Source organism: Neofelis nebulosa, chromosome 4, assembly GCF_028018385.1.
Source record: "Neofelis nebulosa isolate mNeoNeb1 chromosome 4, mNeoNeb1.pri, whole genome shotgun sequence".
NCBI classification, from domain to species: domain Eukaryota; kingdom Metazoa; phylum Chordata; class Mammalia; order Carnivora; family Felidae; genus Neofelis; species Neofelis nebulosa.
This window is the reverse complement of record NC_080785.1, coordinates 70,991,417-71,007,035: the sequence shown is the minus strand read 5'-3', so window position 1 is coordinate 71,007,035 and position 15,619 is coordinate 70,991,417. Positions and strand designations below refer to the sequence as shown.

The window sequence follows — 15,619 nt, the reverse complement described above, 5'->3', positions numbered from 1 at the left end:
TTTGCACTTGAGTAGGGACTGAAAAATCTCATTAAAAGACAGTTGCTCATTTCCATTAAGGGGCCATGAAATACAGATGGTGATATTTTTTCATCTGAGTCCAAGGTGAACAAGAAGAAAGAATACTCATAGATCTGAAATACTGACCCATTTGCTCAAGAAATTTCCTGAGTGGTAATAACTTTTACCTGTTATTTCATTTGTTTTGAAATATGTGATAATTTCCAATGGCCAAAGATGACCAACAGAGAGTGATCTTAAACAAAGACCAGTTGCAATTTAACTTGCTGGAAAAGTATTCCAGAGTTTCTGCAATGTTGTAAAACTTCTTGGATATCATTTAAAGCATAAAATTGTATGAAATTTTATGTTTATGTGTTTATTCATTTATTCATATTTTTATCCAGTGACTGTTTATGGAATGCCTAAATAACTGTGATGTAAGATAAAAAAGTGAAAAATCAAAAAAAGAGATATATGGATAAAATGTTAATGGAAATAAAAACCCTGATGCTCTAAGTGTTCATGGCTGGAGGCTTAGGGACTTCTTTCCTAAGCTCCTGTGAAATTATGAAAGTCCCTCAATTCTTTCAGCAGGCCAAATGGAAGTGATCTGGAAGAGTTCATGGACATTTGCAGTGTTGGTACACATCTAAGTGTTAAGTGCACTATTTGAAAGTATACTAGGAAAATGAAGACATTATCAAGGTCAATACTTAAGCTGCTAGCTCACAGTGATTTCTTTCTTTCTGCACATGTCATTGTAGTTAAGATCAAAAGTTTTGTCGTTTCTAGCCAAATTTGAAATTTGGGAGAAATGGTATAAAGATGGTTTGATGAAAATTTGGCCAACTTTGTTTAACTTGAAAATTAGTAACCTTGGACTGGAGTCAAAAAGATGTATGTGTGCATACATACATACAAAATTGTGGGGACTGAAGTCTTGCAGTTTTTATGGAAATGTGGATGAACGTTCTGGGCCTGCAAAGTGCACTAAGCCTCTACCTTCCGAGCAGCTTAATCCAAGAAAACTGTACCCCTAAATCCGTGTGTGTGTGTGTGTGTGTGTGTATGTGTACATGTTTGTGTGTGTGCACATGTGTGCATGCACTTTCCTTAGAGGCATGGTGAGTACTTCCCCTGAGTATCATTGATAAAGGGCTTTACAATATGCTCTGTCAGGTCTAATGCCTTAGGTTGATGACATTTCTGATTCAAATATGATTATTCTGAGAAGATTTTAGAATTTAGTTATGACAAGCCTATTCCACTTTTCCTTCCTTCCTTCCTTCCTTCCTTCCTTCCTTCCTTCTTTCTCTTTCTCTTTTTCTTTCCTTTCTTTCTTCCTTTTTCCTCTCCCCCCACCTTTTTCTTTTTTATTTACAAAACTTTGCCATAAGGGAATTATGAATGTAGGCAAAGGATATTGTCTAAAGATAAAGCAGGATTGGGGCGCCTGGGTGGCTCAGTCGGTTAAGCGGCCAACTTCGGCTCGGGTCATGATCTCACGGTCCATGGGTTTGAGCCCCGCGTCGGGCTCTGTGCTGACAGCTCAGAGCCTGGAGCCTGTTTCAGATTCTGTGTCTCCCTCTCTCTGACCCTCCCCCGTTCATGCTCTGTCTCTCTCTGTCTCAAAAATAAGTAAATGTTAAAAAAAATTTTTTTTAAGATAAATCAGGATTAAATTAGTTAAGAAAGACCGTGTAAAGATTAGTATTTTCTATTCAATTTCTATCTTATTATTATTCAGATATTTAATCCAGAAGTTGTTTGGGAACATAAATTATCATTATTTTGGTACTTTACTGTATTTATTATGTAAAAACAGTCACCAAATGAAACTTTTAATGTACCAAAAATTATACAGAATACATGCATCACAGAAATTATTATTGAATATATTTATGGAAGTAATCATACTATGTACTATATGCTATTGGGGCATACCCAAGGACAATCAGAAATTTCTGGACTGCTGTAAAGTACTTATCTTTTATTTAAAAATCAAGATTTTTAGTTACTTTCAATACTTTTAAAAGGCTATACCCAATATATAGATAAACTAGATTTGAATACAAAGTGAGGAAAATTTTACCTCAAATTTTTCTTAGTACTTTGCCATTAATTTGAGAAATGAAAATCAAAAGACCATGTTTACTATTATAATAAAAATATTTATTATAAAAATGGTTACATCTCATTGTACATAGAAACAAAAACACAATTTATACATCAATAACTTAAGTGGGCCTGAACATTCAGTATCCAACTGCTAGAATTCTAAAGTTCTTCTGCAGATTTTACAAATACCAATGTAGACTGTTTCTATTTCATAGAACTCCATTTACCCAGTTGATGTTATTGAGATATTAACATTTTTTTCTCTAGTATTTTAAAGATAGTTCACAGTGTTTGGGTTAATTAATCAACTGCTTTAAATCTTTGGTAAATACAAGTATTTATATGCAACGTTTAAATTTCAGTAAGTAAAAACTGAAAAGTCAAATAACCTATTGTAAATAGTTTTGTGTAATCGATAAATGCATGAGCCAGAGTCCCACCATCAAGAAAAGTTGCTATGCAGGACTTCTCATGATAAGTCTGACATCCACAACAAATTGTTTGAGGCCCTTTTGGCCACTACAAGAAACACCACAACTCTAGGCCACAAGAAAATTACACAAAAATGTTAAATTCAACATATACAAACAGTACCAATTATTTAACAATGCAGAAGATTCTATATTTTTCTCTAAATCCTGGTTTATACATCAATTTGAACAGGTGAGTTTATTACCTCATTAAAGCCTATTATCTCACAAGAGTGAGAGAACCATTTAAAGAAGCCATTGTGTTTTGAAAGACATCCATTCATCCTCTTGCCAGTAATTTATCTATGAAAATATAGATAATTTCTTGAAATAATTTGTAGGGAAAAAAGCAAGATGCCTGCCTTCTGTTTCCTTCCTTCCTCCCTTTCTTTTCTCCTTCCCTCCTTCTTCCTTCCTTCCTTCCTTCCTTCCTTCCTTCCTTCCTTCCTTCTTTCCTTCCTTCCTTCATTTTTCCATTCCTTTTGTGGGAGTTATATAGTAGACTGGCCTGTCAACCTGCATATTATATTTGAGCTCCACAAATTTCCATATGCATTACAACTTTCATTTACCAGCCCTCTCTCAATGATTCAAATGAAAGTATCCTGGCATGAAAACCTCTTAATCCCAGGCTATTTGTTAAAAATATCCCAAAAAGTATTTAAATTCTAATGTTCTCAAGCCATTTGAAAATTAGAAATTGTTTTTATAGACATAGTAATGCAGGAGTGTAGGGGATATAATTAAATATAACAAAAATATATCTTGTTAAGCCTAGAAAATGGATACCATCATTGGATTACCACCACTACAGGGTAGAGAACAGCCCCTGCTACCGAGTTAGGTTCTGAATGCATGATTTCTTTCCCTAACATTGGCTTTTCCAACCTACCATTTCATTTAAAAATAAAGCAAGGTGAGAGATATCATTGTTATCACTTTGGCAATTCTCCTCCCCTGCTAATTGCCGACATCCTGAATTCAGTGCATATTTTAAAACTCACTCAAGACTAGGCAGGCACCTGGCAATATTGTGTTGTTCACTTATTACATGAAGTGTGAACAGGAAAGCAGCATAATGAAGACACTATATCAGAAGAGGTTTTCTTCTGAGATTTTTACACGGGCCCAATGCCTTGGCTGCAACTTTGAATGAAATGTCTTGATTCTTTCTTCTTCATTCAAATAACATTCAAAGTAAATGTTATTTAGTCACCAGCTTACCCCCACTGCAGCGCATAGAAATGTGTGAGATGTACATTTATGTACACGTCTAATCTCATAGCTTAAACTACGCCCCAGCCCTTTGATGGCAGGGGAATACTGGCATATTGACATTCGGTGTGCAATAAATACCAGTGTCTTTTGCCATCAACCAGAGGCCTAAATATCAGTCTACTGAAACTGTTAGCTTATATCTTCACTTTACTCTACTCCCATTCTTATTGATAAAGACATGGACACTTGAGGCTTTCTTCTGCTTCAGGATTTGATATAAGCTCATACGTTAGGCTACATTAAAAGAATAGAGACTGGCCATCTGTTAATGCCTACGTTACACTGTCCTGGGTCACGGAAACGGGTGTCGTTCCTCTTTGCACCACTGTTGTGATCAAGGGGTTGCTTTTGTTTGTTTTTGAGGAAACAGGAGTTCACACACAAACACTCAAGAAGCAGCACTGGCATAGGCCCACTTTGATCCCTTAGAGTGTCCTGAGTGTCCCTTTTCACAGAGCCATTTTCTCCTTTGCCAAGTTCCTTGGTTCCTTGCTTGGGATACACCAGTCATCAGCCTCAATGCTCATCTGATAATGTTTGAAGGCTGATTTGTTAAAGACGGGGAGTTTTTCTACAGACTCTGAAGATAAGGCCTGAAAGAAGACAGGGAAGAAAAATCAAACCAAAGAAGTTATTCATGGCGTAATTTGTATTTGAAGTGATTATTCAAAATTACTCAAACATTCAAATACATCCCTTTGATTGATTCAGTAATAAGAACACACCACAATCCATAGTATGCTAGGCATGTATAAAAGAAAACAAAAAAGCAAATGTTATTTCTACCCTATAGGGGCTGAAACAGTATATATACAATTATAAATTGGGGAACAGAATTTGTATTCAATATTTACACATGCCCCTTGTTTGGATATTGCTGACGTGATAGAGCTGAATAGCAAAGCTCTTCTTTCTTTACAAAAACCTTTGTATCTGTGATAGAGCCCTAATCTGATACAATTAATTTATTAAAATCTGAGACTATAAATCTATGATCTCTTAATCTTTCCCAGTGCTTTGAAGACTTTTGCTTATTTAAGAAATGAATACATAAACTATTTCAGGTAGTCAAAGTCCTCTTGGCAAATAATTCCCTTGCACAAAATGGGAGCCTGCAAGCTTAATGTTTTAGTCGCTAAAATCTGTAAATACATGTTCAGTCAAAACAGTTGGAAAATGATTAACGAATAAGGACAGTGACCTTAACAAATAAATTGAGGCTTTATCAGAAATAGAAAAAACATGTACCAAGTTTTAAAGTTTAATCAGGAATTGCCAGACATCCCACTGACAGCTGGTGAGCAGTTAGTTTTTCCTTCCCTGGATTTCTAATAAGGTCAGCCTAACGTCTTCGGTGTGTTGATATCAGTTGTTTTCTAGGCTGGAACATTATTAGCATATACTCCCCACTATTCTCACAGATGCCAAAAGGTGTTGATTTTAAAAATTCACATGAGCATCTCCTCATTTGGAAGCTTGCATGCTTCTTGAGAAATAATTTTGCTTCACTTGAGGCAGGGAGCCTGGCCCCACTTCCAGTTTGGTAAGTTACCATAGTAAATTTTAAACTGTATACCTACACATACCAAACAGAAAATAAAATGACTTGTAGTCATCATTATTTGCATTAACTCAGTTTGGGGTATTTACTGTGGACCATGGAACTCGGGTCTGTAAAGGAGGCATTGTTTTCAGAACTATGATTGTTTCTATTGCATTTAAAGGATACCTTTAAGTAGATGATGGCATCTGTTCCATATCCTGACAAAGAGTAGAGATTCAGATCTCCTTGAAAGTACTTGGCATAGAGACGAGAAATTGGCAAGCCGTAACCAAAACCAGCCTAGAGGGGAAAAATCAGTTATTGGCAAAGAAGTGTACCTGATCACTGAAATACAAAATGGAGGGAGGAGTTATCCTCCCCGAAACTGATGTTCTAGAACCTAGATAAATATTTTCTGCTTCCAATCAGACACCTCCTGTAGAATTGTTTTACCATTTTCAGCTGGCTGTATCATTCTTCCTCAAACCCCCCATGCCCAATTTAACTAAACGGACTAACTTGACTAAACACATCCTTGTAATCCTTGCTTTACATTTAGAAGTGAGTGGCTGGGATGAACTTAGTCATTTAATTGGTCTTACCAAAGGAGCATTCCGGGAATTATCCATCACAGGCGTTGGCGCAGTGGAGTATGTGTAACTAAAGAGGCGGTCGATGATCCTCAGGGGAACACCACCTCCTCTGTCTGAAATCTTAAGCAAACAAACAAGTCACCAAAGCTATACATTAAAAACAATGTGCATTTATCTATAGAAAAATATTTTTTCCTTCATTTAAAAATCACCTGGTATACATGCCTTTGATCTGTTGCTAAAAGCAGAGAGCTTGATTGTTATGGACACATTTTTACTTGTCTCAAGAGAGACTCAAAAGAAACGCAGAGAATGGTTACCTTAATTGTAAGGTCTTCTTTTCCCAAGACAACAATCACTTCAATTGGCGTAAGGGAAGGCCGATTTTCCTGGTGTTCAACTGTTGCTCTCATTGCATTCTAAGGAAATCAAAACCATAAGGAATTCAATGGCAGAAGAATGAGAAACAATAAATAACTGTTTTTTATGTTTAAAATAAAAGCAGCACAGAGGGCAATTCAAAGTTCCTATTTTTTTTAAGTTAGTAGTAAAACAGCTCTGTAAATAGCCATTTATGAATGTGTCATGCAGGATGTATAATGAAAAATATTCATTTACCATGTAATATAGCTCCTGGGAGTAATGTCTAATGGAAAAACAATTCTGCTAGCTGTCAAGTTCTTATTTGTAAGCTTAATTTAAATGTAGAAATTGGTTTTTATAGTCCATTTCCTGGCTCTCTCTTTTTTGTCTTTCCATTACATTTTACATCCAAGCACCAAAGACTATTACATAACAAATGAACAGTGAATCATTGAACCAATTTATTGGCTTTTATAAAACTTGCTGGGAAAGGTTGTTACTATTTAAAAGGATAGTAAATAATTCTAAATTAAATTTCAATTTGCATTTGATTATCATCTTAACTTTTACCAATGATGGCAAAATAACTCTAGGAGTTGGACTATTCAATTTAAAAATAAATGAAATTAACGAAAAAAGCATCTTTTGTCCTTCAACAGCAGAAGAAACTCAAACAAGTTTTCAGACAAATGCATGAATCTCAGGCAGATAAAGTTTTGGTTTATTTCACCCATTTTCCTCTCTAACCTTTTTGCAGTACATTATCTGCTTTCTGGTTTGTATATAATAGCAAGTTCTAATCATTAGCTGAAGTAAAAGAAAATAGATCAGATGTTTGTAGTACAATCGATACCTCATTGCACTAACATTAGAATAAGGTAAGAAACAGTGAGTCTGAGAAAAGCTATATCAGAATTAGAGGCAAATTTCACTTTTTTTAGGCTTCCTCCTCTTTCAGTCCAAGGGATTCTTGAAAAACACCACGGAGCTTTTTTTCGGTGTGAGCACAGTTTTAATTTGATGTTAAAACCCAGGACAGGATTTGATCCATAGTACCTGGCTACCCCAGACCAGTAACATTCACATCCTTTGCGAGCTTGTTAGAAATGCAAATTCTCAGATATACAGAATCGCAATATCTGGGGCTGAGGCTAAGAATCTGTGTTTTAACAGGGTTTCCAGATGATTCTAATGCATACTGAAGTTTGAGAAGCACTGAACCACAGTCTTGCTATTGAAAGTGTGGAGTGTGGACCAGCAACATCACCTGTTGGCTTATTAAAAATTCTAAACCCCATAACAGTTCCACTGAATCAGAATTTGCATTTTTTTATCAGAAAATTTTTTTAATGTTTATTTTTGAGAGAGAGAGAGAGAGAGAGAGGCAGAGAGAGAGAGAGAGAGAGGGAGACACAGCATCTGAAGCAGGCTCCAGGCTCTGAGATGTCAGCACAGAGCCCGACGCAGAGCTCTGACTCAGGGCTCTGACTCACGAACTTTGAGATCATGACCTGAGCCCAAGGATGCTTAACCAACTGAGCTACCCAGGCGCCCCCAAAATTTGCATTTTTAACAAAACCCCAGGTGATTCATATGCATGTTAAAGCTGATCATGGAAGGAACTGCCTTCCCTGCCTTCTGAGTATATTCCAGACTCAGGTTGGAGCCCTGCCATGTCTGGATTTGGAGCTGGAGTGTCCTGTGGGGGTGGAGGTAACAAGGCCTCATTCACTGGAACATTTACCCAATGACCTTCCTTAACAAATGCATGAATGACTAGTGCTTTGTTGGACACCTGAGAAAATAATAAGAACAGGGAGCACTAAAGACATCGTGAATCATGTTGTGCATTCTCAAGTATGTTTTAATGTTAACAATGAACTGCATGTGCCCTTTCAAACATTAACTGGAGCTTCCTTCTGCTAGGAGTACTGAATCATGTTCGGGAGAAGGCAGTGATGCTCCCATTGAGTAGGAAATGATAAAGGAAATAAAAATGTAACCTGTGAATTAAAAATAAAAAAACCCACAAAACTGAAATTATATTGTGAAGTGTCATACCTTGAATAGTTCAAAGAGCATATGATGAAGGTGAGAAGGTACATACACAATGTGAATTGGCTGGCCTGGAAATTTCCCTAGAAAAAATTTAAACTCATTTAAAATCAGCAAGCAAATATTTCATTAAAACAAACTTCCATATCTATGTGAATTAACAGATACCCCTTATTCTCAAGATTAGAATACTCCCCATCTTTCTTTACTCCGAAACTCTCCCCAAGAAGCTTCCCTCTTAAACAGTAAACACAACTGGCTTATTATCAAAATGCTATTACAGTTGCTGTCTTGTGCTCTATGATTAAGTTTTTGCATTTCTCTAACAATGTATAAAGTCAGATGAAGTGTGTCACAAGGGTGATTATGAAATTAGATTATGTGGATTATTTGTTTCTGCTTTCATAACTTTTGTCCTGGGCAATTTCAGAGTTAAAATTATATGCATTTTAAGAAAGAAGAAAAAAATAAATATGTCCATAGCATAACATTGAAATTAATGTTAACTATAATTTTCATATTTTATGGGAAACAGCATATCTGATTATTCTTGATCTTTATCACCCAAACATTAAATCTTACAGACAAAATATGCTTACATTTCACTGAGAGGTTAAAGAAAACAGAGAAACAAAAACCTCATAATACTGTTTGAGAAGAAAAATAAAAGTATTATTCTCTGGTGTTCCAGGCCTTGGCAAAGTCTGAATCAGAAAACAGAAGGTCTGGCACAATTCCCTCTTTATTTGATCAAACAGTTCAAGCAGTTTATCTACAAGTATTATGCAACAGTGCTGTTAATGCTTAGAGGTATTTTTCAATCTTTATTTGTATTCCTATTTTTAATTCAGCAATTATATTTACATATCCCCAGTCCATAAGTTAGGGCACTTTTAATTCCAACAACTTAATTTTTACTGTTTTTCTTTAAGAAGCACCATGGGATAAGATAAAAACAGAGCCTGACATTCATCATATTATCACTTCAAGGTGGGAAGACCCTGTCTTTTCAGGTGCCCTAGAGTTGAAGTCACTGAAGTATGCTTTGCTTCCAAAACTGTGGTGTATACTTATAGTGCAATTAAAATAATTTTATTTTTAATTTAAAAACATTTTTAAAAGAACATTTAACATGAGATCTACCTTCTTAAATATCTAAGCATACAACATAGTATTGTTAACTGTAGGCATGGTGTTGTACAGCAGATCTCTAGAACTTACTAATCTTACGTAACTGAGATTTTACACCCATTAAATAGCAACTCCCCATTTCCCCCAGCCCCCAGCCTCTGACAACCACCATTCAACTCTTTGCCTCTCAGAGTTTGAATATTTTCTATACCTCAGATAAGTGGAATCATACAGTATTTGGCCTTCTAGGACTAGCTTATTTCTTACAGTAAATTTAAAGTGTTTTCCCCCCAGTTCTTATGAGTAACTTCTCCAGGAGGATACATCCACAACCAGTGGTTCCTCCTATTTCTGGCCTCCCCGACTCCTATATTCTGTAATAAGCTATCTTTTTGATCTAAGATACTGGAACTTTGTGGCTACTCTAAATCTTAAATTATTTGTTTAAACCATTCTTCTTTATGAATCAGCAGCAGCAACTGAATATGCTCAATTGGAACTTTCCAGTTGAGATAAAGAGAACCTTGGCTTCAAAAAAGAAGTGTACAAATTCTAGACAAGTGCAGAAGGGAGAAAAGCAACGCAGAAGTTGCTCTGTATTTACAAGAAGTAATCATACTGGGAGAGTAGTGAATTTTCTATAAACTAAAATATGTTTTATTTATAGCTTACCATTCACTTGTGTGAGTTTTAATTCTGGTGATGTTAAATAATACTGGTCACAAAGCATCTTTGAACATTCAAAGGCATCTGAAATAGAAGGTTTTTTTCATAATGATGAAAAACACTTATGCCAAGTAAAATTTTCATGTAATCTTTTCATGTAATCTTTCATGTAGTTAGTTGTGTACTACCTTGTACCCTAAATATCTGAAATGTTCTTTAGAGTACGTGTTTATTTACCTGAAAAAATACCTTTTAAATATTTTATTGAAGAAAAAATTAAGGCAGTGGTTAAGTTATAGCTGTAGCAATAGGATTATGCACACTTCGGAGATCAAATAAATATATAAGAATATGGAGATTAGCCATTCACATTTGGATTCTTATAATTTTATAAATGAATGTTTAAACCCCTGACTTTCCAAAGCAAATGACCTTCATGACAGTATTTATAAAATATAAATGGAACACTCTGAATACAAATTCATTCACAAAGTCATCTTAACTATAGACATGTCAATCATATCGCATGTATTTTTAATCAGAGGAATACAGAAATCTAGAAATTACCTTGGACCACAGCTGCCACGTCACAGTTTGGATCAATGCTTCCAATGTGACTTGGGTTTCCTGTCTGTGAGTCACTAAATATAAGAACTGTTGACAAATAAGAACAGTTGTTATAAACATCAGGATAATAATGATTAAAGCTACCGTTGTAAACGAATGTGAGCCCCCGAATAACAGAACATCTGGTTGGGGTCTAGCTTATATTCTACACCCATCTCCGTATGCCATGAGCATGATGAACTAACTTACTGTGCTGGTTCATCAGCATCCGGGTAGAAATACGGTTCATATAAAATCGATCCAAGAAATACTGAAGATTTTGATTGGTGACTGGGTCAACTGTACAGCCATCTTTATATTCTATGATTCCTTGTGCCATTGTAGGAACCACATTGTGGTGTCTATTTCGAACTGTGATGAGAGTATCTACAAAACTAAGCCAAAACACATGAACAGTTAGTGAAAGTTCAAATAAGTTTCTTTCACTTATAGTCCTTAGATTATTTCAAAGAAAGCTAAAGCTTTTTGTAAGTACCCATCTAACAAACTCAAATGATAAAATGTTTGGATGAAGTTTTATTAAGGCTCTCACTACAGATTCTTTGACTATGTAGAGGAAATAGTATCACAAACAGATTTATTTGGCTTCTAACTTACATGTAAACGTACCAGCTTTCTAACTGGTGAATTCATTCTAAGAGTTCCTTATGCATTCTCTTTAAAAAATAATAATTAAAAAATAATTACTACGAAGGAGGATTCTAGAGTGCCATTGTGGGAAAAACTTTTGAATTTTCTTGTCAGATTTATAAAAAGATTCTTCTTTCTTATTCTTATAGTCAGAAACTGTCAGTGACTCTGAAGGGAAGTGTCTAATCTCCCGTGACAATGACATTTATTAATATTATGCAATAGTAAATCCACCTGCAAATCCCATCATCAGACTAAATTTATAGTAAAAATAGAATTCCTTAAAAATAAAAAGTTCTCCGCACTTGTTCGTACTCAGCATCATTTTCAATGCTATCATTCTTTATCAATTTTAAAAAACCAACAAGCCCAAACTTGTCATTTGTAAAGGGGAGATTATTTGTCATTCAGAGTTGTAGTTCCTTTAATTTATGTCTAAAAAACAATCTTAGGAGTATGTCTGGAAATAGCCAAAGTTTTAGACTCTTATTCCAATGCATAGAACTTACTCTGATAATGCTTTCTGGTCCTCTGGGCTTTTCTCATGGAATTCTACCAAATCCATCAGGCTCTGGATATACCTATAAAGTGACAGGTGTGCTTTAAGTTTCAAAATTGAGCAGTCAGATACAAGTGGCTAACTCATTTCAAAATGACTTTCAAAAAGAGAAAGAACTATGTTTAAAATTAAAACTTTCTTTCAAGGCATCTGGAAAACAATATAATTTAAAAAAAATACGAAGCTACAACTTAAACGTTCAACTTTCTAATGTAAAATTTATATTTCTTTAATCATTCCAAATCAGTAGTCAGTTTTTTGTTTTATCTGACAAATGTTTTCTTTTTTTATAGCATTTAGAAATAACTTTTTAAGGAAGACTTCCGTCCTATTTTTACCCACTATATTCATTCATAGGTGAGTAGAAGTCGTGAAAGTCAGTAAATACTAGATTTAATATGAGTTTCAAACGGTAATTTTTAATATGTGTTTCAGATTATAATTGCTTAATAATATAATATAATATAATATAATATAATATAATATAATATGCATTTCTTGAATCAATGAACAAAAAGCTGTGCAGTCAGTGGATTAGAGTGATGTAAGGTGACTGTCTGCATACCTTGGTCTTTTTCTCTGAAAATCTTTTCCTTTGGGTGATTTACCCTCTCCAAGCCTCAGTATCCTTATCTTTAAAATGAGATGATAATAACACACTTACTAAGTGCTGCCTGTGTGCCAAGTACTATTTTAAGTACTTTAATGAATTAGCTCATTTAATTTCATTCACATATTCCTTTGAAGCATATACTTTGTTTTCCTCTATCACAGATGGAGGAATTAAGGCATAGAGAATCCTGCAGAGGGAGGATTTGAACCCAAAGCCTGCTGTTAATCAGTTTGTAAGTAACAAAGATTAGACCCTTTAAGTAGTCTGTTTCTCGAGTAGGATTTCCTGTCTGTTTCTCGAGTAGGATTTCTTTTGCAATATCAAACCCTGTCTTTTATTATTTAAAATACAATTATATTGTGAAAGTATGTACTTTTTCAGGATAAAATGTCTGTTTATAGCTTTATAACTGTCCTTATGATAACTTACTCTGAATTACTAAAAAATCTTTACATCTTTCAAAAATAGTTACAGTTCAGACCACCTGTTTTCCAATTATGATGTTAATAAATTATAAGAATTCATACTCAGATACTTGTCTTCAAAACAGAGACTGTCTTGGAATGATTGACCACTTACCAGCTTTTAACTAATTGCACTGAAGAGGTATTGACTAATCGATCAGGGAGGATGTCAATTTCCTTCAGGATATTGGCTAGCCTCACAGGCAATTCTTGTCGCAAAAATGCAAAAGAAGTTCTTTCACATGCATTTTCAGAACCTGTAATAAATAACATTTATTTAGTTTTTGGAGAAAAGTAGATCCAAATGATACATTTGAATAACATTAACTATCCAATATTGAACACACACACATCATACAATTATAGTTCACCCTCAGTTGGGTTATTATTTATAGGTAATTCAGAAGTAAGTATCTCCTTCTTCATTGTCTTTTTCTTTACTTTTTTTTTTTAGATGACCAATATGAGAATAATTGTTTTCTTTTTTTGAAAGAGGATTAATTTCCATGAAGTCAGAATATACTGTAGCTCAGTCAACACCACTATATTAACCAGACAACTTGGTTCAGAGAGTTCTAGATATGAAATTGGAGCAGAGGGATAAGAGGGTGGATAAGAGTCATGATGTTTCCAGATTAGTATTAAATAATATCACATTTAAATCCTTGAAATTTTCTTCATAAGATTACTGTAGAAAGTTTGTAAACATTTTTTGGCAGTAATGCAAATATATGGAAGAGACAAATTTGTCAGCAATGCAGAGATATGTATATACCCTGTGAACGGGTGGGAGGTGGTTAAGGGCTGAAATTTCAATTAATTTGAGGCTACTTTATAACATTAGGAATCTTCTCCAAAAAGTATTATGTTGTTGAGGAGGGGATAAAGTTTTTAATCCATTGTGAAATGGTGACTGAAAGCAAAAAGTATTTTGACTGGAAGGTTTGGACGGAAAGATGAGCTCAAACCATCCAGTATCAGCGGGTCAGCAAGTGGCCTTCACCTGTAGGCAACAAACTGTCAGAAATAAGGCAGATCTAGGAAAGGGCAGGGTGCACAGGCGTCGAGGCTCCAGAGTTCAGCAGGATTGGGGACCCCAGTTATTTTAAGCAGTGAGCCCAGCCCTCCCTGCACAAGGGCTGAAAGTTAAGGCAGCTCCCCAACCCCAGCGCCCCCACCCAGCCCTACTTCCCAGCTCACCAAAGTCCAGGAGCTGCTTCATGGACAGTGGGGACGGACTGTAGCGCGAAAAATGCTCGACCTCGCGGGGCACCAGGCTGGCGCCGCTCAGCGAGCCGGCGCTGCGCATCACGAAGCGGGCCGCTTTCATCTTGATGCCCACCCTGCCTGGCGAGCGCTGGGGCTGGCTTAAGGGACGTAGGCTGAGGAAAGCAAAACCAGGGACAGAGGAGGGGGCGGTGCGCGACTAGGAAGAGAGGAGGGTGGGCTGGCTTGTGCACCTGGCCTGGGCTGAGTTTCGGGGGTGCTTCCGAGTGGAGGTGGCCGGCAGTGAGTCGGAGGAACAGCGAGCGGCTGGAGACTCAAGTTCGCGTTTGGCCACCACCCGCCGCCTCCCGTGGTTTTATTTGTGTCCCCACACGCTCCCCCCAACTCCAAAGGGGAGGAGTCACTGGGACTTGGAGACGCGTCCAGAACTGGGGCCGTGCCAATCAGCTCAGATAAAGAACTTTGGGCCCCGCCCCCGGCCGCGGGGTCCTGTCGGTGGAGAGACCTGGCACCAGTACCCGAGGCTGTGAGGAGTAAGTGGGGGGAGGAGGAAAGGTGAAGCGGGCATTTGGAGGTACTTGGGGTCAAGATCATCAGCCCCTTGGGACAGGGTCTCCGATCGCGTAGGCTGGGGACCCGCCCAGACTCGTCCTTGTTTACAAGTGGGAGGCTGTCTCAATGTCACGCATTCTTGGCCAGAAACTATTTCCAAGAATCTGGGTTCCGGGATGTGATTGGTTCCTGCTCAGAGCGGGCTTTTACAGTAGCCAATCAGCTGCACTCAAAAGTATGAGCTTCCCTGCCTAGAAGAAATAAATAGCCTAAAGAGTTCTTCCAGCTTTTTCTCCAGGAGCAAAGGGTACAAGTCAGGAACTGAAAGTTCCTTTTGCTGGGACTCGGACTTGAGTAACTGTCCCAAATACATTTTTTTTTTCTTATGGCCATAAAAGGCCATCAATTTGTTTTTCTCCAGTAATACATTGTCTTCATTAGGTTTAACTCTCTTCATTAGGTTTAATGAAAAACAAAGTTAAAAAGGGATCACTATGTCAGTTTAACTTGCCTTCTTCTACCACCAGAGAATTTGCTCACTCTGACCTCCTGTACAGAATGTCCTTAATCCAAATCTTTGCCTAAGACATTCTTTTCTACTCTTAAATGTCCAGCACAAACTATGTGCTGTGAGAGATCTTTCCTGATTGCCTCTCCTCCATTCTTCTCCCACTATGGACATTGTTACTTCTGTCATTATATTATAACTACTTATCCTATTATATTG

At 36.6% G+C, this 15,619-nt stretch overlaps 1 protein-coding gene across 1 annotated transcript; it reads right to left on the bottom strand.

Annotated features, from left to right (window-relative positions):
• Positions 1-2,153: 2,153 nt before the first annotated feature.
• On the bottom strand, positions 2,154-14,658 carry PDK4 (pyruvate dehydrogenase kinase 4). Its single transcript, XM_058725025.1, has 11 exons — positions 14,314-14,658; positions 13,229-13,370; positions 11,987-12,058; positions 11,037-11,221; positions 10,788-10,874; positions 10,227-10,304; positions 8,430-8,506; positions 6,326-6,424; positions 6,015-6,125; positions 5,599-5,712; positions 2,154-4,462 (listed from the first exon to the last, which is right to left on the bottom strand). The coding sequence occupies exons 1-11, from the start codon at positions 14,441-14,443 to the stop codon at positions 4,319-4,321; spliced, it is 1,239 nt and encodes a 412-aa protein (XP_058581008.1). The 5' UTR covers positions 14,444-14,658; the 3' UTR covers positions 2,154-4,318.
• Between the last annotated feature and the right edge of the window lie 961 nt (positions 14,659-15,619).